Source organism: Hyaena hyaena, unplaced genomic scaffold, assembly GCF_003009895.1.
Source record: "Hyaena hyaena isolate Hyena2069 unplaced genomic scaffold, ASM300989v1 scaffold_131, whole genome shotgun sequence".
NCBI lineage: Eukaryota > Metazoa > Chordata > Mammalia > Carnivora > Hyaenidae > Hyaena > Hyaena hyaena.
The window spans coordinates 1,400,770-1,425,010 of record NW_024080761.1 but is presented as its reverse complement, the minus strand read 5'-3'; the positions used below and the strand labels follow the sequence as shown (position 1 = coordinate 1,425,010).

The 24,241-nt window shown below is 54.5% G+C and overlaps 1 protein-coding gene across 1 annotated transcript in view; it reads right to left on the bottom strand.

Annotated features, from left to right (window-relative positions):
• Positions 1-1,980: 1,980 nt before the first annotated feature.
• Positions 1,981-24,241, bottom strand: part of ANGPT4 (angiopoietin 4) — a 38,712-nt gene continuing 16,451 nt past the window's right edge. The window contains exons 2-9 of the mRNA XM_039237755.1: positions 18,533-18,688; positions 16,999-17,120; positions 14,416-14,648; positions 12,078-12,193; positions 9,731-9,832; positions 8,115-8,281; positions 3,133-3,263; positions 1,981-2,351 (exon numbers count right to left, since the gene is read on the bottom strand). Of these exons, the coding sequence (XP_039093686.1) occupies positions 2,191-2,351; positions 3,133-3,263; positions 8,115-8,281; positions 9,731-9,832; positions 12,078-12,193; positions 14,416-14,648; positions 16,999-17,120; positions 18,533-18,688 (1,188 nt within the window). The 3' untranslated portion in view covers positions 1,981-2,190. The remainder of the gene's footprint in view (positions 2,352-3,132; positions 3,264-8,114; positions 8,282-9,730; positions 9,833-12,077; positions 12,194-14,415; positions 14,649-16,998; positions 17,121-18,532; positions 18,689-24,241) is intronic.

Genomic DNA, 24,241 nt, shown 5'->3' with positions numbered 1-24,241 from the left:
ATCGGGTAACCAGGTCTGGTCACTCAGACTCACAGTGTTAAGTGCAGCAATGGGCACTGAAGGACCAGTCCTGGGGGAGAAAATCTTGCCCTTGCTGGAATCACTGGGACGGGGAAACTGTCTGTCTTAGGGGTACTCAGCAGGGAGGCCACGAGCCCAGGGCTGCCGGGGCCACCTTCAGGAGAAAGCCTGATGGAGAGTGAAGTCAACATGGCAGGTACAGGGCTGAGCGGTGAAGAGGGACATCCTAGATCTAGCTACGCCTGAAGCCATCCCTAGACTTGCTGGTATGTGAGTCAATCCATTCCTTTGGATAAGGTTTCTATCCCTTGTGCTGGTGAGTCCTGGCATGGAGGAGGAAGGAAGGGGATGTGCGAGGCCTTCAGCGCCCGCCGGAGGAGGGCTCACAGCTTTGCCCCCATCTCCTCTCCGGCTCACCCTGGCCGGCAAACTCTGCAGCACACAGATAAACGCCATGGATTCAGAAATGCACGCTCACCTTACCTGGGCCCGAAAGTAGCTGGGGCACGCATGAGGGGTGGACTTCCTCACCCCATTTAACCTCTCTGGGAACTAACATTTATTAGGCACCTGCTCATGTCAGGCTCTGTTACTGACATACATGATCTCATCACCTCCTTGCCACAGCCCAGCCAGGAGGGGGTTTCCTCTCCATTTCACAGACACGACAACCGAGGCCTTGAGAGGCTGAGCCACTAGCCTCAAGTCCAAGAGCTGGAGCAGGTCCATCCAGCCCCAGAGCCCTGCCCACAACACGACGCGGCACACAGTAGATGTTAAATAAAGGCCTACCGAGCAAATGCTGTGTGGGGCTACTAGAAGGTTTCTGAGCAGGACCCTTCCCCACCCTCGCCTGAAATGCCCCACTGGCAACCACACCCTTCCTTGTTTCTAAAGAGATCAGCCTTGATCTGCATGGGATTTGCTCAGGGGGCTGGCTGAGCCCCCGGTCAAGGGCAAGCGGGGCAAGGGCCCCCATTTCCACCACCCCAGCCTCATCCAGCAGAAAGCCTTCTGAAGACAGAGGCGTTCCCTTAATGGAAGAGCAGGTCGGTCTGGGCTGGCCTGGGGTTTGGCTGCAGGTGGCAGGATTGTGGTGGCCTCGAGACCGAGGAGGGTGACACAGTGAGGGGGTGCGCGGCCCCTCTCTGACCCTGTCCTCCGAAGGAAGTCTGTGAGCAGCCCGGGCCCAGGTGGAGGCTGGCTCTGCCCTACACTCCCACCCCTCGCAAGCCCCCAGCTGCGGGCGGCATCGCCTTTGGATCAGGACCCTGGCCCAGAGCACGGATCGGAAACTTAGTTCTAGACCCTTCTTCAGGGGTGGCGTGTGTCTTCTTTCAACCCAAAGCGTCTTCCAGTTGTTTTTAGAGGCTGATCGAGACCCTCACGGTGGCTCTCGTAGCCAGAGTGAGTGAGTGCAGACAGGGGTGTGGTGGTGGAGCTCCGGGGCTCCTTGCCACACTCGACCAACTTTTTCCAAGGGCATCTATGGCCCCGAGAAACGGTCTGGGATCAACGGAGGCCTGTTTTCAAACAGGGACATTTGGAGAAAGCTGCCCATTCTGACTCCTTCAGAGGCAGTCAGAAGGCATACGGCCACATTAAAGGCTCTGACAGGTCCTGCAGCTAAGAATGCCCATTCATATTGATTTAACTGGGTGTCTCCCTCCCTCACTTGACCATAGGTACTTTTCGAGGGGAGCCTGAATTGTTCTCTCTGGAACATATTCTAGGACGTGCTGGGGGTAAGGGAATCCCCCTTAGATCTTCTGAAGCCCCCAAGAGACCAGGTCTGGGCTTCAGATGCTAGGACCTAGGAGAAGGGGACTGGAGTCCTGTTATTTCTTTGAGAACCTAAGTTAGGTCTGTTCTGAGCTCACTCAGGGTATTGTGACCCTCAAGCTGGCTGGGCACCCCTGCAGGAGACAGAAGGGAAGAGGAAAGAGGGACGCTGTAGAGTCAGGATCCCTACAACAGCCACCATGTTACGACTTGAGGGAAACGGGGGCCGCTGAGCCTCTGGACTCCTGGGCAAGGACGGCTGGCTCAGGGGGCCAGGGGGCCCAGGACAACACCCTGGCACTGTGTCCCGTGTTTGGGTCCAGCTTGTCTGGGGGATTCCAAGTCCCGGCTCTTCATGTGGGTAGGGCCTCCGGGCGTGGCTGCTTATTAGCCACCCACGGGACGCACCATCATGCGAGTGGCCCGCAGCGAGTAACTGGGGCCCTGGAAGTAGTGCCAGCGGATGCCGTTGAGCTTGCGCACGTGGTGGCGAGCTGGGTAGTAGATGCCGTTGAGATTCGAGAGGCCGCAGGCGTCAAACCACCATCCTGGCAGAGGGAGGGGAAGACGCTTTGGGGAGGTGGGGGCCAGCCGGTGGGCTGGGGGAGGCCCTCTGCCCCGGGGACTAATCAGGGCTGCTGCCTCCTCCAGGGAGGCGATGGGCAGGGTGGGATGGGCACGGGGGTGGGAGGGAGACTCCCGGACCCTCTGCTCAGCCTGTGGCCTCTGGAGGGCGGCACCTGGATGGTCCCCAGCTTGTGTCTGTCTCTCTGTGGGACTCTGTCTGAAGTCTCTGTCTCTCTCTCTCTGGTCTCTGTTGCCCTGCTTTTCTGGGTCTGTCTCTCACATGGTGTTTCCATCTGTCTTTCGGTGGTCTGCACCTCTTCTCTCCATCTCGCCCCCTGGACTTCCGTTCTCATGGACTCTCTGTCTCCACTGCTCTGTGTCTCTATGTCCTGATGTCCCTCTTATCTCTGTCTCTGCATCTCAGGACGTCTCTCCTCCTATCTCTGTCCCTCCTACTCACCCCATCTCCCGCTCTCTGACCTCTGTCCCCCACGCCCAGGAACATGCCTGAGCCAGGTGTGGCGGGGAGCCGCCCCTCTGTCCCCCACGCCCGGGTGTCCCCATCTTGGTCCTGCTCAGCCTGGGGAGCGGATTCTCAGGCCCGGGGGTGGGACCCCACCCTCTGTGTTCCCCTTGCCCAGTTTCAGAGGAAAGCTGGTAGCGCCTGTGTTAGGATGAGTTGAGACCCTGAGGGAACCTTGAGGTCTTGGTGGGGGAAGGGATGGGTGGGGCAGAGCCAGGCCTGAGCCCCGCTGCACCCACCTCCGGACAGCATCTGGGCACACTTGCAGAGGCAGTTGTCGTTGTCGGCATCTCGGGTGCTGAAGTTGGTGCCTTGCAGGACCAGGCTGCTCTGGCGCCCTGCTGAACCGCTGTATCCACTCAGAGAAAGCCTGGAGGCCACCAGGAGGTGGTGATGGGAGAGGGGTCCAGAGTTAGGATGGGGCTGCTTAAAGAACGGCTTCCCCAAGAGGTTTTGTCCTAGGCTGGGGCGCCTCTCTGGTTGTTCTGGGGTGAAGGGCGCCCCAGCGTAGGGTGCTTGGGCTATCTTCCCTCCCCCCCATTACCCTCCCTGTCTGCTGACTCCTGGGAACAGAGCACCCACTGTGTGCCAGGCCTCCCTCACCTCACTGAACCTGAGTCTTGGACAAGAGTGAGAATGATCAAAGCAACAATGATAATGAAGACGATGGCTACCAGTTTTTGAACATCTACGGTGCACTGGGCATTGTTCAAAGCACCATACATGGGTGAACTCATTCTTGCTCCATCCTCGCCACACCCTATTATTCCCATTTTACAGATGAAGAAACAGATCCTGAGCACCATAGAAGCCTGTCCGGGCCTCAGAACGAGAGAGGGTGAGAACCAGATGCCAGCCCAGCGTGGCCTGCCTTGGGAGCTGTGTGCGATTTCCTCCCCAGCTGACCATTCTGCAACCTCAGCCCACCGCCTCCAGGAAGCCTTCCCTGACCACATCAGCCTCCACGGCTCGGCGCCCCGGGGCACCCCCAGCCCTGTGGCGCGTACATCTGCAGCCAGCTGGGGAGGGTTTCTATGTCTCTGCCAGGCTGGGAGGTCCCGTTGGGCATGTCCAGGCCTGTGTGGGGAGGATGACCGTGAGGTCTGGGGATCGAATGCCTGGATCCGAATCCCAGCCCTGTCAGTCTCCAGCGGCATGACCTTGGGCACCTGTCAGCTGCAGTTTCTCCGTCTGTTAAAATGGTAACAATGGTAATCTTAACAGCGGCGCCCTGGTTGGGTTACTGTGGCCCAATGACTTCGCTGTGTGAGGGGTGCAGGGCAGGGCGGGCGCATGGTAAATGCCCAGCACATTGAGTGCTTGCTATCATCTGTCCCTGTGCTCCCAGCCCTTGGCAGGTGGCTGGCACAGGCAGCTGCGGCATGGACCCATTTTGAGAACCACGAAGACGGTCCTACGGGTGGAGAAAAATGGACGCCAGAGGCGGCCAGTGCAGCTCAGGGAAGGTCTGGCTCCCCCAGGGCAGGGCCTGGGAGATGCCCCTGATGGCATGAGGAGGGAACGTGGGGCTTGGGCACATGGCTTATCTCAGTCCCTGTGCCTCCCACCATGGGCGCCGCCTGTCTGCGATGAGGCAAGGGCATGGCCCTCGGGGCCTTAAACACACAACCTGGGGCTCGCGTGACTGGGGTTGAACCCCCCCTGGAAAGAGGCCTATCTGGCCAGGGCTCCCAGGGGTGGGGACAGACACAGACAGGTTGGCCCATGAGCTCCTATCATCCCAGTTTCTCTTTGTGGCCATTATAGCCTCCCCTTGAGGCCTCAGTGAAGTCAGTTCAAGGTCAGGCTTGCAGCTCTGGCTGAGGTTTGGGGTGACATTCAGCCTGAGGTGGGTGGAGTCAGGGCCAGACGAAGGCGACTGGCCTCACAGGGTCCCTCCAGCAGCACTGGCCTCCCTACTGTCTCCAAGTCCTCAGCTCAGTCTCTGCCTCCCTTCCCCTCCCCCATGGGAACCAGAAAGGGGAGCTTGAGACTGCTGGGGACCAGGAAGCCCCACGTGGCCCAGTGTCCAGACGCATTTTGAACATGGTTCATGGCTCGAGGCTGGAGAACCCAAACACACGGGTCTCTGGGAATCCCCAAGTTGGACACATGAGGTATGTTGTCTGTGTGTCCGTGGATCTGTGGGTGGGTCTGCGCATCTATAGCTGTGAGCGTTTGGATGCAGTTCTTCATGCCTGTGGGCGTCGGTGTGTGTTTGTTTTGAGTCTGTGGAGCGGTTCCTATGGTGGGTCCAAGTTCGTGCTCTGGAATCTGTCTTTGTGTCCGGAATTACGCGTGTGTCACCTGCGGGGGCTTCTGTGAAGCCCCTCTGCACGTATGTCTGGGTGTGTCTGTGCTTGTTTGCATAGCTGTGCACTGTGTGAGTCTGTGCACTCTGTGGGCCTATGTGTGTGCCCCGGAGGTGCAGTGAGCCCCTCCACAAGTACACGTGTGTCGGTGCACACCCCTGTGCATCTCTGTGTATCTCGCACTTGTGATCAGATCTGGGTGTGTGTCTGGTGTCTGTGTGTGCCTGTGCCTTGGCTGTGCCTCCTGTTTCCTCCCTCCCTGTGGGTCACTTGCAGGCTTACGCATGCGCCTTAGTCAGGCTCTAGAAGGCCCTTGTGGTTTTTTGTTTTTTTTTTTAATGTTTATTCTTTTTTTTTTTTAATTTTTTTAATGTTTTATTTATTCTAGGAGAGAGAGAGAGAGAGAGACAGTGTGAGCAGGAGAGGGTCAGAGAAAGAAGGAGTCACAGACTCTGAAACAGGCTCCAGGCTCTGAGCTGGCAGTCAGCACAGAGCCCGACGCGGGGCTCGAACCCACGAACCGCGAGATCATGACCTAAGTGAAAGTCGGACGCTTAACCGACTAAGCCACCCAGGCGCCCCTAATGTTTATTCATTTTTGAGAGACTGAGAGAGACAGACCACGAGAGAAGGCAGAGAGAGGGGAACACAGAATCTGAAGCAGGCTCCAGGCTCTGAGCTGTCAGCACAGAGCCCGATGCGGGGCTCAAACTCACACATGGTGAGATCGTGACCTGAGCTGAAGTCGGATGTTCAACTGACTGAGCCACCCAGGCGCCCCTGGAAGGCCCTCGTTATTGTGTCTGACAAATAAGGGTGGCCTTCCCACCCCTGACACCTACAATTTCCTGCCTCTGGGCTTCCCTGTGGGGATCCTCCCCACCTCAGCAGTCAGCTGACCCTATGGTGGGGGCCCTGGGACCAGCATCTGTCTGTCACTCTCTCCTCAGCTCTTCTCTGGCAGTTTTTGTGTTTCTCTGTATTTTCTAGGATCTCCGCCTCCCCGTCCCTCCCCCACCCCCCAGGCTCCCAAGCCTTTCCTGAAAGAGCGAGAACTCTTCTTTATGATCTTGAGAGAGACTTGCTCAGGTTTGGGGAATCTGGGGCCAGCTGGATGGACCTCTCTCTGCCTCTTTTCAAAACATCTCCACCGTCTGAGATGCCCTTCCTCTTCTCTCTTTGTCTGGAGGATGCCTACCCTTTATAGGCATTACCTCCTCCAAGGAGTCCTCCCTGTTCGCACAAGCATCTCTAGGCCCCCTGTGTTTCCCCCACAGGCAGCTACTGTCTTCCCAGAAGTGTGGGACTGCCTGTGGGCATCCTCAACCCCAGGCACACACGGGACCCACTGGACTGGGAATGAAGCAACGGGGATAGGAACAGCAGTGAACTCATGTCGAGCAGGCGAGCCACGTGTGTGAACGGCTACCTTGGGGTCAGCAATTATATTACTTGCTGAGCATTTACTAAGTGCCAGGCACTGTGTTAATGCTCTAAGTGCAGTATCTCATTTGAGCTTCGTCGCACTTTGAATGATGTAGGTACACCTAGGGCACCCATTTTACAGATGAGAAAGTGGAGGCACTTCTTCAGGATCACTGAGGGAGATCGGCACGGAGTCAGGACTCAAGCCTTGGCTTTAGTGGCTTGAATAGGAGTCAGCAGGTTGTTGTGGTTACTCACTGGTCAGCTTAAGGAGTAGCGGAGAGGGCACCATCCAGCCTAGCCCTGCCTCGCCCAGACCCAGGTTCATTTAGCTCTAAACCTTGCAGTTTAAGGAGGACTAGTATCAGATTGGGTCCTATAAGGAGGATGTCAGAACAACTTAGCTCAAGGATCCACGGCATTTAATCAGAAGAGAAAGGGGTGGGTGAGGCGTATTATTGAAAAGCTCCCCGAGATGGAATTAGACATAAAGTGCAGGAAGACAGAGAGCCCTCAGAGATTCCTTTGGAGGAAGTGACTTCCCTGTCAGTGGAGGCATTCCAGCCTGGCCGGCTGATGACTGTGGCTGTGGAGGGGATTCTAGCATCATATGAAGCCCCAGGTGATGTGTGACATCCTTTGAAGACTCGTGAGTGTGAGTCTATGATTTCAATTCTGTCCTGGTTCAAAGATAGCCAGGACCCAGGCTTATCTTCAAGAACCCTGAGTTTCTCAGAGAGGCAACACCATGTAGTAGAAACCCCCTGGGTTTTGGTAGCAGAGAGACCTGAGTTCAGATCTAAGCTCTACCTCACCTGTAACTTGGGACAGGATACTTAAGCTCTGTGCCTCAGTTTCCACATCAGTAAAGCAGGTGCAGCAGTGTTTACCTCAGAGTGATGTGGGAGGCATTATATGGAGTAATATGCCTGGAACGTGATAGGTGCTCAACAAATGCTCATTTCCTTTCCTAAATAAAGCCAAGAACCAGGCTGAGGGCGGTGTGGAGACCTTGATGATTTTACATTATACTCATATTTAAGCCCATCCTGCAGTTTAGAAACAGAAGTCCAGAGAAGCCAGAGCATTGGACTTGCCCAAGTTGACAAAGCGAGCTGGAACAGAGCCAGAATGAGCTCAGGTTCCCTGATTCTTAGCCCAGGGACCTTTCCACCTTACCCCACGGCATGGGGACAGGCTGGACTCCCCATTCTGGGCCTCAGGAATATGGCTGACTCGGGGTGACTGACCTTAGAAGGCCCTTTCTTGCTCCTGGGATGGCAGAGTCAGCGACATCCTCTCCACCCCACCCAGTGGCCGGGACGTGCTGAGTGTTAGCCGGCCGCCCCCAGATCCCGTGACGTGCGCCCAAATGGGGGACAGATGGTAGGAAGAGGAGACGCCCAGGGATTGACCCTTGGTGCAAACTGCACAGCCCTTAGCGCGCACCCCAGCCCGCCCACCAGCCTGGGCCCCCAGCCCACCTGTACAACTGCCCCTCGCTGCCCAGCTGGAAGTGCTCATACTGAGCAAAGGCCTCGTTGCCTTCCCAGTCTTGCAGCTCCACGCGCAGAGAGTAGGCTGCACTGCTGGTGAGCTGGTGCACCACCTCATTGCCCAGCCAGTGCTCCCCAGCCAGGTCGCCGAAGCCCTGTGGAGAGTGAAGGGTGGGGGTGGGCTTCATGCTGCCATGGGAGGCTGGGCCAGCCTCCAGGGCCACTTAGTCCAAAACCACTTTGCCTAATGACCAAGTCCATAAAGTACAGTGTGGGCAGGCCTGGAGATGGGAGTTCCCCACCTTCTAAGATTTTTGGAACATTCTGTAAATTCTGTTAAAAGTCATTGAAATCACATTTCTGTGGAGTTTAAGAACAGGCAAAATTAATCTGTTGTGATAGAAGTCACAATAGCAGCTACATTTTGGGGGGAGGGAGAGTATTGACTGGGACACAGGAGGCACAGGGGGCCACAAAGGGGACTTCTGTGGTCCTGGCAGTGTATCTAGCTTTGAACGGTGGGCACATCGGTGGGTACATGTGTAAAAATCCACTGAGTAGCTTACGCTTTGAGATTTGTGCCCTTAGCTGCATGTATGTTGAACCTCAATAAAAAATTGAAAGATTTTAATCAGCTGCATAAATTGTAGAGCAAACTTTGTTCAGTGACATGGCAGTTGCTGCAAAATTTCAGCCACAGAGAAATTCAAAGTTAAGCGCCGTAGGTATCAGCGCCCCAGGGCAAGGAGAACCCTGTCCTCGGCCAGAACAATAATTCAGCACCAAGGACAGGGCAATGCTTAAGCCCCACTACCCATTTTCGTTCTGCCTCACTGCTGATTCGGCCAAAAGTTGATACTCAGAGCTCTCGTCTATTTCTGCGTCTGAGCATCCTATTTCTTTTTGCCATTTTAATATTTGCTTAAAGCTCAACTGGCTCAAGGACATTCATATCTTAATTTGGTATTTATTTTTAAGTATTTATCAAATGAACAGTAAGCAGACACAACTAAAAATATCGTTGCATTTCTACGTATCTTCTTCTATTTCTTTTGCTTGTGGAAACTTTAAGAGCTTTTAAGTCAGCTCGCCAACAATTCTTTATTCAAAAGTTAGTGTAACAATTGGAAGACCGTCGGGCACTGCTTCTCATCTTGTAAAATGCACAGGGTCTTTGAGCCAGCAATTCCATATGAAAGAATCTCTCCTGAAAATGTGATTATATATGTGTGCAAAGATAAGGGCATTCATCAATGCAGTCAGGGGTAGGCAGGGTAGATTACTTTTCTCTGTTCTGTTTTTGTATTCTTAGAAAAATTTTTTAAAGCAATATGTATGTATAATCTTTACACCAACAAAAAAATAAAGTTAAACTTTTATTCTTAGGAAAGATGTCAGAACTTGCAAAAAGAAGTTCAATTTCAGGTGATGGAGTCCCTGACAGTGACTGTGCACTAGGAAAATCTGTTTGAAGGTGGTTGCTTTTAGGTGGGTTGATTCTTTTTTTTCTGGGGAGGGTTGAAGGCAAACCTAGAGCCCTGCCTACAGCCCACCTGCCCCAGGTTTTGGGGCTGAAAAGTCCCTTTCCAGGGCAGCAGTGTTACCTGTTTGTAATCTCTCCAGTTCCGCTGGAAATTCACACTGCCATTCTCACGGCGTTGAATGAGAGTCCATCCACCTCCGTTGGCCTCCATGTCACAGAACACCTGGAACAAAGAGTGGGGGGGGGTGCGGGGGAGGGGAGCTGGAAGCCCCTGAGAGATGTCAGAAGCAGGTCTGGACCAGCCCAATTCTGATTTGGCTGACCATCTCACAGAGCAGCAGTTGAGCCTGGTGGTGAAGGGCATCAGAAATATCCAGGTTCACATTTCCCACTTACTGTCATCATTTTTCTAAAGTCGTGGACAAACGATGTCCTCTCAGAGCCTTCCTTTCCTCATTTGTACAATGTAAGTGTTAGAACCTTAACCTCATTGTGCCTCAGTTTCTCACCTGCAAGTTGGCTTGATGTGAGAACTATGTATAATGAGTCATCTAAAGAAAAGAGTCTGGGCATATTGGGAACTAAGTCAATGGAGGCTTTTCCCTCCCTATTATTGCAAGGTTGTTGTAAGGATTGAATGCTGACAGGTGTAACATGCTTGGCACACAGCATAGACTCAGGAAATGTTATTACATTCAGTGAGCAAATATTTGCTGAGCACCTGCTGTACACCAAGCTCCCTTCAAGGCACGGGGGATGCCAGTATGGATAAGACAGAAAGAGTCTTTCTCTCAATGAGCTCACCATCCATCATGATCTCTTCTTTCAGCCTAATTTTTGCTCACATATTATTTTTCCAGCCAGTTCAGTACATGTTCAATGTTCAGTGAAGACCCATTTGGTCTCTGGTCTCATACTAGTCGAGAGAGACAAATCATGGATAAATCAACCCTCAGGGCTGGCTTGGTTTGGAGGAAGCTCTGATAGGGTAGGCAGTCTATTGATTATGAACATTTGTGTAGCCACAAGAAGAGCTCCTAAGGAGTCGTCACTGGGCAATCCCAGAAGGCTTCTCAGAGGAGGTAGCATTGGAACAGGGCTTTGGATAATGATGGGCCTGACAGGCAGACAAGTGGAAATGGCAATGGAGAGAGCGGCTCTGAGAAAGTAGAAGCCTGCTCAGGGAGAGAAGATAGTGGCATTTGTTGTAGGAGTAGCAGAAGGTGCAGTAAGGGAAACTGAGGTCCAGAGAGGAGAAGGGACTTTCTCAAGGCAAGTGAGGCTAAATTATGCTGATGTGTGAGCCCAGCTCTTTTGCCTCCCAGAATTTCACCATGTCTGAATTTACTGAATTTCATATAAAATATTTACTTAAAAGTAGCATCCCTTAAAAAAAAAACTTACTTAGATGAAATGTATTTTAGAAGGAAAGCTTATCAGTGCCACAAACTGAAAACTAGCAACACTTGCTTTTAGTCAAATAGTTGTAAAATAAATATAACTAAAACTTGAAGTTCTAACTAGAAATTGAGGGCCTGATCTCTCTGTTAAAAGAGGAGTTTAGCAGGTGTGTGTTTACAGCAGACTGTAAAGACAGTCGGAAAACAAACGAATATATACATATTCATAGGAATTCAAAGAGAATTGAAAAGGGAATTAGGAAGTTCAAAGACTGGCTAGTTGTTCTCCTTACTCTTTCACTTCCGGGCCTGGCCCCCAAACCTTCCCTCCTGATATCCACATGTATCCTTGACCCCTCATCATCTGATAACTGGACCTCAAAGCCCAGGACAACCATGGATACACTCCCTGGAGATAGTGGGGTCCCCATTGACCCTCGTCCCTAATTTCCCACATGGAGCAGACCCCCCACACCTGCACTCAACTAGACTATATGTGTTTATTAGAAATGAACTTCTTTGTGGGGCATTTGGGTGGCTCAGTCAGTTAAGCACCCGACTTTGGCTCAGGTCATGATCTCACGGTTCGTGAGTTTGAGCCCCGCCCCAGACAGCTCAGAGCCCGGAGCCTGCTTCAGATTCTCTGTCTCCCTCTTTCTCTGCCCCTCTCCTGCCTGTGCTCTGTCTCTCTCAAAAATAAATACAGGGTAAACAATTTTTTAAAAATTAGAAATAAACTTCTTTTTGTTAAGCCCCTGGATTTCCAGGGTTTGTTTTCTGCCAGCATTGCCGTAACCAACACAGCACTATTTCCTGCCATTCCAACTGAAAGCATGTCTGGAGAAGATGCAGAAGGATGCACTTCCAACTCTGGGACTTTCTGCTTTAACCCCACATTCTGACCTCTGGCTGGGCAGGGGCTCCAGAAGGTAGGGTCATGTCACCTCTCTGGTATCTCAGATGTTGGACGAGGCCCAAAGGTGATGCGGACACAGGGGTAGTGACCTGTTAGGGAGGCCCTTAGCTCAAGGCCCTGTGATAGCCTCAGCCCCCAGGGAGTCCCCTAACCTTCCTGGGCTCCGTCATATTGGCCACATGGATGGTGTAGATGCCACTGGCATTGGCCCCGTAGCGCTGGATCTCTGCACAATCCTGGAACACCTGCTCAGCTGCCCTTGAGGAGGCTGCAACGTGACAAAGCAAAAGCAATTGGAAGTGAGCTAAGGAGAGAGGGGAGGGGCTGGGTGGGCACTACTTCCTGCCATGTTCCGGGCTGGAAGGTGCTGGGGACAGGGTGAGGTGTTAGACCTGAGAAAGCTTCCTAGAGGAGGTGAGGGAGCTGGGATCTGGTTAAGGAGCAGGATCGCCCAGGAGAAGGGAGAACGTGTTCCAGGCAGAGGGAACAGCATGTGTGGGGGGCCCCACGGGGGGAACAGTCCCAGAGTGTGCAGGGGATGGTGCGGTGAGGAGAAGTGGCGGAGGCCGGGGAGGGGAAACCACCCACACCATGAGACCAGAGCTGAGGCCAGAGAGAGCTCTGGCTGTCTGATGAACTCGACAGGAGTAGGGCGAGGCTGACCCAGGGAGGCTCACAGAGGAATGGGGTTGAGTTTCAGCAAGGACCAGCTGAGCCTTGAATGCCGGGATGAGGAAGGAGCCCAGCCTGAGCGGAGGAAGAGTGCTCTGGCTGAAGCGTGGAACAGAGACCGCACAGGATAAGACTCAAACCAGGGAGGCCACAGACAAGCCTGCTGGAGTCTTCTCGGAGAGGCAATTGGGCTGTGAACTCCAATGAGGTATGTCCCCCTCAACCGAGGCCCAAGAATAAGGCAACTGGCTCAAGGGCACATAGCTGGGAGCGTGGGCAGAGCCTTCCCTCTCTCTAGGTCTTACGAGGGAGTCCTTAGAGCGCCTTTGGGTAGGAGGCACAACCCACAGTGCCCTTCTCTGGTGACGGCAGGACAGGGGCACAGGGCATTTGGGCAAAGGGTGCCAGAGGCCAGGCGCCCAACACAACCTCCTACCCAGACCAGCAGGTGGACTCGGAGTCACAGCTGGACCCTGGGGTAGTGGTGAGGCTGTGGGGAGAGGCACTGGGCCTGGGCCTGTGTCTGGGGCTGAGCTACAATAAACCCACATGTGGGACTAATTTCGGCAGCCTCGCTGCCAGGGCTACGCACGCACAAGCCAGGGACAGGTTCGGGTCACTCCGTATCTCATGGTTTGGAAGGAATCCACTTCTCCTGCCTGTGGCTTCCTTGGGCCCTCAAATCCCCCAAACCCAGCAGGGCCTGCCCCACTTAGATGGAGCCCCACTGCCACCCTCTGGCCCTAAATCACTGCCAGCTTAGTGCCTGGAGCACATCACTATTGCTTGATTCCTCGTGCCTTAAAGGCTTCCCGGCCTCCCATATGGTGACCCTGCAGCAGTAGAAACACCCTCCTCGGTCCTTCTCGACCCCCACCCCCCAGCCGTTGTCCACTGCCTGGTGGGTCCCAACTGAGCTTCCTAGAACCTAGTCCCAGTGGGTGTAAAACCTTCCCGTGGCTCCTGCCTGTCTTCCGGTTAATGTTCTGTCTCCTCAGCACCGCCTTTTAGGCCTTCTGTGGACTGGAAATTTCAAGAACATTGCTGGCACACGGTGGCACATAGTAGGCACTCAAAAAATACTCATTTCCTCCTCTTTCCCTTAGAGACCCAGAGATAGGCAGCCGGGTGTTTCTGCAAGACTGTGCTGTTTACTGCCGTGTCCCCAGCACGCAGTGCTGGGCCTGGCACACAGTGGGTGCTCAATAAGGGTCTGCCGGCCAGTAATTTCCTGAAGCCAGCAATGCTGTGGCCACCCCAAGGGGGCCTCATCAGGAGTCAGTGAGAACTGGGGGGCGGATTGGCATCGCTCTCCCTTCTCATTTCTGTCTCACTCTCCTGAGTTTGGGGACCAGGGCGACAGGGTGAGAGAAGTCCTTGGGGAACACTGAGTCCAATCTCTGCATTCCACAGATAGGAAACTGAGGCTGGGGGAGGGGACGGGCGAGCCGAAGCAGGGGAGGATGGAGGGTGGATCCTTGAACCTAAACCTGTCAGTCTGGGCTGCTGGAATCCTTGTCATTATTATCACTTTCACAAATAGATGGGGGAAACTGAGGCCAAGAAAGGGGTAGGTCCGTGCCCAAGGTCCCCCGTGGAGTTAGGGGGTAGAGTCTGGATTGGTCCTTCCTGGGACTCTGGTCTTCCCCATTATTCTTCTTTGTGGTCACTAGGGGACGGGCCTTGCCCGCAGTGGCTTCCAGGCCCCGAGGGAGCCTGGAGGGTAAGCCGGACGCCCCGCCCCCGGCGCGCCCCGCCCCCGGCCCCGCCCCCGGCGCGCCCCGCCCCGCCCCCGGCGCGCCGCCGCCGCTCGCTCACCGGGGCTCTGGGCCACGACGCGCACCAGGCGCTGCACGGACTCCAGCAGTTGGCGCTGCTGGCGCTGCAGGAGGCTGGAGTTGCTGCTGGCGGCGCGCAGGCTGCGCTCGAGGCCGGCGAGGGCGCCGCTCTGACGGCCCAGCAGCCGCCGCAGCCGCTCCTTCTCGCCGCGGAGCGAGGCCAGCTCGGCCTGCTGGTGCGTCTCCAGGGCCTGCACCCTCGTCTCCAGCGCGCTGCGGGGCGGGGCGCACGCGCATGAGCCCGCTGTCCCCACCGCGCGGTCACCCGCGAGGGCTCGGCCTCGGGGCCCCGGGGTGGGGACGGGGCCCTCCCCTGACAGACGGGTAAGGAGGCTCCGAGAGGTAGAGCGTCTGCCCGGAGTGACACAGCCCGAGAGGCGCGCCCACCGGTAGCAGAGAGTGAGGAGCGGAGGGAAGGCGATGGAGAGGAGGAAGTGGGGGGGGCGAGGGAACGACTTTCCCTTTCATTTTATACGGCTCTCTATTGTCCGGTGATATAATAAGCATGGAGCATTTTTGTCACGAGTTAATAAAAAAGAATTTTACAAAAAGAAAAAAGCTTTTGACTCGACTCTTCCACTTTTGGTATTTTATCCTGCAGGAGTGCTCCCGTGTGTGCAGCGAGGTTCGGGAACATTATTCACTGCCTCCTGTTGAATAGTAGAAACAGACAGGAAACAACAACCTTTACTGCCCATTAACTGGGGGCTGGGGAAATAAGTGTGGGCACAGCCACAGGATGGCACGTTATCGGGTCAGAGAAAAGAACCGGCAAGCGGATTCCGCAATGAGTTTCCGGGATACTTGGGGAAAAGAAGAGCGGTGAGCTCCATTTGGATTCAGGAAGGATTAAAAAAAAAAAAAGAGACTGTACGTACCTATTTGTGTGCATATTCATAAGCACACAAATGCCACCTCCAATGTTAGCTTATAGAAAGTCTGCTGTGGGACAGGGATTTTTGTCTGGTGTTCACTTCTGTAACCCCAGTGCCTAGAACAGTGCCTGATGCGTGGTCAGCGCTCAAAAAATGATTGTTGATTGAATGAATGGGAGGGCCGGCAAGAAACTAGGGAGAGTGGTTACCTCTGCTGTGGGCCGGCGGCTGGCTAAGGGGACCGGGATAGGAGGGAGACATTCCCTACCTATAAGGTTATGCTGACCCATTCTCCAGACTAGAACAGTGAGTCTAGCCAGGGCAGAAGGAATCTCCCCACAACCCCAAATTATGCCGTAGGAAGAGAAAAAATTGGGGCACGCTCAAATTCTAGACATTTAGCTGTCTCCATGGGCCAAGAGCTTTTTGGTGACCTCCTCCGTCTTCCCTGATTTCTAGCCACTTGGTGGCAATTCAGACTGTCCCAGTCCCTGCCCTGACCCGCCTTGGGATGGTGGAATAAGAAGGTGACAAACTATCATTAGCTATATGCAGATCAGAGAGACTTGGACAAGCCTTAGATCCTTATCGTGACCCTGCAGGTGAGCAACTATACCACCTCCCCCTGCACACAGGCCAGTGGCTGCTTCAGTGTGTGGGTTTTGCCTCCTCCAGCACCTTGACCTTGACAGTTTTTCCCCACTTAGCTCGAAACCAAGATGAAATCAGCCTCCGATGCCAGTTTCTCTGCCTTATCTGTACCCCATGACTCTTTTGTTCTGTGTAATTTGAAGGGTGTTCACCTCAAGTTCACCTCAAGTGTCTTTGCTTATAAATGCAGGGACTCTGCTAGTGTAGACGAGGAGTCAGTAATGTTTAGTTATTTACAAATTAGTAAATCAAATTAAAATGTACAGGATGAATTGTATGGTATGTCAACTGTAGCTCATTAAAGCTGTTGAAAATTTATAAAATGGGGGCTCCTGGGTGGCTCAGTCGGTTAAGAGTCTAACTTCGGCTCAGGTCATGATCTCACAGTTTATGAGTTCAAGCCCCGCATCGGGCTCTGTGCTGACAGCTCAGAGCCTGGAGCCTGCTTCAGATTCTGTGTCTCCCTCTCTCTCTGCCCCTCCCCTGCTCACCCTCTGTCTCTTTCTGTCTCTTAAAATAAATAAATATGTTAAAATCTTTTTAAAAATTAAAAAAAAATGTATAAAATAAAGGAAAAAATAAAGAAAGAGGAAGAAAGAAAGGAAGGAAAGAGGAGGAAAGGGAACAAAGAAAGAACAGAGAAAGAATCAGGGAGTTCTGAGCCCCTAGGGAAATGTCTGCCTCCCGCTTCCACCCAGGATGCCTGCAGGGCCCCCAGCCCAGCCTCGGCCCAGCCCAGGGCCCACATTGTCTCCCAGCCTCAGTCTGGACTCTAGCCCTGGTTTCAGTCCTTACCCCAGCTCTGGCTCCATCGTGAGCCCCCAAATGGTCCCTCACTTCAGTCCTAATCTGGGCCCCCCAGCTCCGGCCCCCACCCCTGTCCCAGGTATTAGCCCAAGTCCAGCTTCCACCCCTGGCCCCAGCCCCAGCCCGGCCCTAGCTCTGGTGCCCACCCTGGGTCCCAACCGCACTCAGGTTCCAGGCTGGCCCTGCCCCCCAGCCCTGTCCCGGCCCCGTGCCAGGATGCCGGTGCCCACTTGTTGCGGCCCTGCAGCCGGTGGAGCTCACGGCCCTGCAGCAGAAGCTGCTTCTCCAGCTTGTTGGTGGACAGCGAAGTCTCCAGCAGCTGGATCTCCATTCGCGACGTCTGGTTCAGGACCTGTCCCAGCAAACAGGAAGGGGTAGGGGGCTGGGCGAGCCCTGCAGGGTGCTGCTCTGTGCCAGTCTCGAAAGGCGCCAACCGATTTCCATCCTGCCTGCAGTTAGTTTCTATGGTCACTCACTCAACTCACTCACTCACAGGCCCTAACTGAGTTTATGACCTGCCTCTTGAGTTTGCTCTTCTCCATCACAGCACATGACAGTTCCATTCTTCTGGCTGCTCAGGCCCCTGGAGGAGTCCCCCTTGACCTCCCCCTCCCCACCCCAATCCAATCTAGCAGCAAGTCCTGTCAGATGCACCTTCCAGATGGGCATCGGACCATTCCCTCCCCCTCCATGGCCCCCACTTGGTCTTGGCTTTTGCCGTCTCTCACCCTGTGTCCTGTGTTCCTCACGGGGCTCCCTATTCCCACCCATGTCCCCTACAGTCCTTTCTCTGCTAAGCAGCCCAAGGCAGCCTTTTAAAAATGTGGCCCACCTTCCCATGGCTCCTACAGCACACAGCGGAAAAGTCCCAGTCCCTACCAAGCCTTGCGATGTCATTTGCCCCCAGTGCCTCTCTGAACGCTTGCCCACCCCTCTCCCCGTGGTGGTTCCAGCCACACCCACCACCTTGATGTTCCTGGAGCTTGCCGGCCCAGCCCCACCGCTGGGCCTATGCACATGCTGGCCTTCCCGTCTGGAAGGCTCTCTGGGTAAGCCTGGCTCCAATCCTACCTTCTCCACAGTGCCCTCCTGGCTTCAGTGTCTAAACTTGCAAGCCGTCCGTTCACCCCAGCTCACCATCCCTCTCTTCTGCCCTCGCCGTTTTCTCCTAAGCACTGTCACCCCCCGACATATGCAAGTTATTCATCCTGTCCATTTCCCTGGTGGTCATTGAAAGGAAATCCAACGAGGGTAGGGAGGCATGGCTGTTTCACTTATTGCTATAAACGGGAGCCAGGCATCTCCAACAGTGCCTGGCACGTAGTAGGGATTCAACAGACACACACCTATTTGTCATTCAATCTTTTCATCCATTCACTTGCTCGCCCTCCCATTTATAAGCCTGTCCCCCGCTTCTGTGGCCCTTGCCGCCCCCTGTGTCAGTCGCTGGCCCCCTGAGGTTGAGTGAATCGTTTATTATCTGTCTTTCCCTGGAGCCGTGTGAGTCCCCAGGTGCGGCTACCCACCATGATGCCGGTGCCCAGCGCAGACCTGGAGTCAAAGAGGCCGCAGGACCAAACCCGGAGTCTGTCCCCAGGGCTCGTGGCCTGGTGGCCGGAGTGTTTCGTGACAGGGTCATCGGGGAGGGGCCCCAGGGCGTTACAGGCCCAGGGGAGGCCCAGACCTTACCCAGGGACAGAGGCAGCTGGGCTGGCCACGGTCCTCCCTCCCCCTCCCCCCATGCCACCTGCTCGCCCTCCGTACCTGAGCCTCCACGTCAGTCAGCTTGCGGGTCTGGGCGGTGGTCTGGTTCAAGAGGCTGGTGCCTAGCTCCAGCATGGTGGCCGTCTGGTTCTGGACCATGTGCTGTTGGACCTGGGCCAGCTCTGACCTCAAGTTCATCTGGATGTACCTTTCTAGCTGTGGGGAGACCGTGGACTGGGGTCATGGGCAAGGGCGGGAGGAAGGCTCCTTGTCCCTTCCTGTGTCTCCATGAAGGACAAAGGGCAACCGGGGGAGGCCTCTCTGCCAGGCCGGGCCACCTTTACCTTTCACCTGGACTATTCCAGTAGCTTCTTCCCTGACTTGTCTGCCTCCATCCTTGTCCCACACACAAGCCATCCTCTACTCAGCAGCCAGAGGGCTCCTGTTAAACCTAAGTCACATCAAATTCTTCCTCTGCTAGAAAGAAACCCTCCCAGAATTCCTACCTTAGAGGAAAAGCCAAAGTCTTCCCCCTGACTTCAGCTTCCTCCATGACCTGGCCTTCCGCCCCCACTCTGATTTCTTCTCCCAGTCCTCTCCCTCACTCTGCTCCAGATGCCTGGCCTCTGTGACATCCCTCCAACACAGCAAGCATAACCCTACCTCAGGGCCTTTGCACATGCTCTTCCCTCTGCCTGGAAACTCCCTCCATCCCATCTCTGTCTACATGGCTCCCTCATATCATTTCGGGTCTCTTCCTACCACTTATCATTCCCCACCTTTGAATTACATATTTATCTGTCTGTTGTCCGCTTTGCCCTTAGAATGTCCATTCCATGAAGTCGGAGACTTGGTCTTACTCACCCTCTATCTCTGTGCCCAGTACAACGCTTAGCGCACAGTGGGTGCTCAATAAATATGTGTTCGATGAATTGATGGAAAAAGGGCGCCACAAGGGTCAGAGAACAGACTCCAGTGTCATGTGCATTACCCAGCCATCAGGGAGTGCGGATGCGTCTTCCCCCCAGAAGAGTTTGCAGGTCTATCCATCAAGCTGGATTTTCTATTTTCTGCTCCCCTCCATCTGCCAAATAGGCTGAACGAGACAGTCTCCAAGAGTTCTCTCTGCTGGGATGTTCTGGGATCTCCCGGGCTGATCTCTTTCCCAAGAGCAGTTGAAGCTGGTCTGGCGCGAGACCAGGATCAAGTTGCAAAGGTGAACAGAGTGTTCCCAGGGCTCGGTGCCCGCAGGCAGAGAGCTGGCGCCCCTCCTCCCTTCTCTCTCTTCTCTCTCCGTTTTTGCACACAGGCTGGCCTCCGGCCATCATCCCTACCTCCCCCCTCCCCCCCCACCCCCCCCCCCCCCCCCCCCCCCCCCCCCCCCCCCCNCCCCCCCCCCCCCCAGGCCCTGGCTCCATCCGTTGCCCTCTCGCTCAGTCTTCCAGGAGGTCTGACAGGGCAGCTCCCAGGATCCCTGGGAAGACAGGCATTCCCCAGGGAGAGGCGGGGCAGCCTCTGGCTGCTTCCTCCTTGGTCTTTTCTCCCCTCTCCCCTCTTCCATCTAACAGTCTGTCCCTTTCTCTGCCCCACAGCAACCCCCACCCACCCCGCTGCTTCCCCTCCTGGCCCCCGCCCCCCGCCCCCCGCCGTGATTTTGGAATGTGTTCCCTTGCAGTGTAACATCGAATCCTGGAGGGGGCGTATGTGGGTGGTGCTGGTATTTACAGCAGTGGTTCTCAAAGTGTGGCCCTTGGAGCAGCATGGGGCGGGGTTGTTAAAAATGCAAATGTCTGGGTCCCACCGCAGACCTACTGGGGCAGAAATTCTGGGGTGGTCCCCAGCTGTCCGAGTGAATGTGATGCTCAAGTGTGACAGCTCCTGGGGCAGCAGTCACAGAGCGACTGAGGGCCAGGGAGACGGGCACAGGGGAGCCTCTGGAGTCTTCCTCATATTGGCCCGTTCCTTCCTTCCCTGCAGCAGCAGCACCCTCCCTCCCCCCTCCACTGTTCCCTGTAACACACAAGCGAGATCCAACCGCTCCCAGGTCCTTGACCCCACGGTCCCTCCAGCCGCGTCTCCAGTTTCTCCGGCCTCAACAGCACAGCTTCTTCAATAAGTTGCCTCCGTTTCCTCACCTCCACCCTCACTCTAAAACATTAACAATATTATCCTGGTGTACTGCCCGCGCACAAGAAAGCTTAAGGAATCATATAATGCAGTCTGTGTATTTGCCACGTTCAAGAAAAAAAATAAATATAACCCAGACTGTAGATTTCTGTGCTCGCCAGCCGGCCTCCCCTGGGGGGGGGACCCTTCCCTCCTTAACTCGGCTGGTCATCGCCTCCTGGATGGAGCGACCCTCCCACGGCCTCTTACTGTCCCCCTCAGCAGCAGTTAGTGCAGACGGCTACACCCGCGTTCTGGAAGCACTGCCCAGAGCCTCCTTCTCCTAGCTGTCTTACTGTCTGTGGTCACCCCCTCTCTGCCCCCTCCTTTACCAGGCTCCTACACGTTGCGGGCTCTCAGCCCCGTTCTCGGCCCTAGTCTCTGTACACTCTCTTCCTAGGTCAGGGTTCCTTAGTGGGGACCCCAGGGGTCGCAAAGGGAACTCAGGGGGTCCAGGACCTTTGCTAGCCTGTAAGTAAAATTTGGCATTTCCTTCGACTACGAATGTGGGCCACAAACCACAGAGCGCTAGTAGCTGATCCCACAGCTTCGTTACCCGCAGAAATCACCGATGTTTCCCTCTCACGACGCAAGCATCCCAGTATCTTAAATTCTGTTTCTCCTCATCGTGACCCCAGAATGACGGACCTTCTCAGACCCTCCACTGGATAAAGCTACAATTCCAGCACAGGTTTTATCTTTAGTATTTTGATTACAATGGCGATAATCACTGGGTGTTCAGATGCTTTTATTTTAAGCGTTTAAAAGTGCTGCCCTGAAAAGGGATGTGTTAGCTTCGCCCAAGACCGGATGTCAAAGCGTTCGGGGCCCCACGGGCATCAGGACCTGTTAGATGCTAACAGGGCAGAGCACCTAACAGAGCAGGTGCTCCTGTTAGGCCCGGGACTGGCACACGCCGACGGCACTGGCTTCATCCCTGCCCAGACTTCTCCCCTCGTGCGCCACAACTCGCCATCCCCACGTGGGCTTCTAACAAGCATTTCAGGCAAAAGCATCCGGCATGGGGCCCTTGGTTCCTCAGCTCCCACTGCCCTGTCTCGGCCTCCCCACCCCACTCCCCTCTGCAAACCACCCCCCCACCCCCGTTCGCCATCTTTCCCATTTTAGCAAATGGCCCCAAACCCAGACGTCCTCCTTGACACTTCTCTTTTTCTCATCTGCTCCACTCGGTCCCCTAGTAGGTTCTGGCCATTACGAATGCAAGTCTCCCAATGCATCAAGTTTGCCAACGCATTCTCCCCCCAGTGCAAGTTTTGAACCTGCTCACTCCGCTCCCCCTCCCACCCCACCGGGCCAGGCCACTGTCATCCCCACTGGTCAGGCTCCAGTTCCGGTGCATTGCCTACCGCGCCTCCATCAGCACCCTATGCATGGCTGCTGGGGCGCCCCAGGGTGCGTGGGGGGAGGCAGAGCTATACTGAGGCTGTTTTCCATGCACTGTCCCACGAGTCACAGACCTCCGGGAACCTGGTTTAGACTGCAGCCTCCCAGACCCTGAACTTCAGCTCCAGGCAGCCAAATAGCAAGTTCAGGCCGGAGGTGAGGCTTTCTCAGGAGTCTCCCCCCCAAGCCTCTCATTTGCAGACGGACAAAAACTGAGGCCCTGAAGCCTTGCCCAAGGTCACTACCTGCTGGTCTACGTTCCCTGACTTCTTGCCCGGGGCCTTCTTCAGGTCTGCAGAGCTGGGCTGGGGACTCAGGGTAGCTTGGGGTCATCTCAAATGACAGGAGTTCCCTAAGTACCCACATTGGTCCCCCACTTGTCCTGTGGCCGCGAGCGGCTGGGTGGGGCAAAGGCCACCCACAGCTGGGGCCCATCACCCAATTTGCCACACCCGCCCACCGGCATGGGTCCTAGGATGGATAATGTGGGCCAGATGGGCCCGTTATGGCCATGCCGGCCTCTGGTGAGTAATGCTGGCATGTGCGGTAGGGACTGGGTCTGGTCTGGGGTTCAGGCACAGGTTATAAGGATGAGGGAGGGGTCCCAAGGAAGGAGCTCCCCTTCTTCCCCCCATAGGAATGGACCTGCCCCTTCCTGGTCACCTTTATGCTGCAGATTCTCAGGGCTGAGAATCTCAGGCCCTGCCCCCACCTCTCCAGCCTGCAGAGAGGCTGACCTTTGACCCTTGGGCTGCCAGCCCTCTCCCTTTGGCTCCGGGTTTGGGTTTTGGCTAGATGACACTCAACTGTGGGGCTCTAGTACTTGAAGGCTATGTTTCTCTGAGCCTCACTTGATTGATCTGTGATATGGGGACAGGAAACCTTGCCCTTCTTGGGGGAGAGGGTAGCTGAAAAAGGACTTCGAGGAAAGAAAAGGAGTCTGGATCCAGACAGGGGCTGGATGAGGAGGAAAGGTGTTCTGGACAGACCGTAGATGAGCATCTAATGGATGTGCAGTCTTGGTGACCAAGGAGATCCCCTCAAGCCTGTTTTTCTCCCACATTATTTACATTAAAAAAGACTATGACTGGAGATGGGATGAGCAACTAGGGTCCATCCACCCAGGGGACTCTACTCAACAATGAAAAGAAAGGAGTTAATGATCCACACAACAGTAAGACTCAAAGATTACACGTGTAGGATTCCGTATATGTGACTTCTGGAAAAGTTAGAATCCATAGTGTGGCCAAGGACTGGGTCTGTGGTGGGAATTGACAGCAAAGGGTCTGGGAGAACTTTCTGGGGTGTTGGCAACATTCTATGTCATGACTGTCGTAGTGTTTGCATGAGTGTATACATTTCTCAGCACTTGTAGAGTTGTATGTTACAGGGGCATCTGGGTAGCTCAGTTCGTTGAGCATCTGACTCTTGGTTTTAGTTCTGGTCATGATCTCAGGGTTCACAAAATCGAGCCCCACGTTGGGCTCTGTGCTGGCAGCATGGAGCTTGCTTGAGATTCTCTCTCTCTCTCTCTCTCTCTCTCTGCCCCTCCCCTGCTCAATCTCCCTCTTGCTCTCCCACTCGTTCCCCTCTCTCTTCGAAAAAATCAAGAACAAATATAAATAAACATTAAAAAAACCTGTATGTTAGAAGGGTGTATTTCACTGTGTGAACTACACCATAGTAAAAAACAAACCCACCAAAACCAGATTCTATAAAATGGCTCATATAAAAGTATGTATTATAACGATCCATATATTTTCTTAAACGAACCCCTCACCCTCTGAGTGTCATTTGTGTATCCACTCAGGATTTTCTTTTTTTTTAAGTTTATTTTTATTTATTTTGAGAGAGAGACAGAGAGAGTGTGCTGGCTGGGGAGGGGCAGAGAGAGAGGGAGAGAAGAGAGAGAATTCTGAGCAGGCTCTGTGCAGACAGATCTCCAGCCCCAGTGCGGGGCTCGATCTCATGAACTGAGACCATGATCATGATCTGAACTGAAATCAAGAGTTGGATGCTTAACTGACAGAGCCACCCAGGTGCCCCCTACTCAGGAATTTCTTGAGCACCTATTACGTGCTAGGCACTGTCCTGGGGGCTAGGACATCAAGAATGAACAAAATTGGAAAGTTTTCTGAATCCAGGGGACTTCCACTAAGTCATCAGTTAAATTCCAGTACTGATGAGTGCCATGCAGGA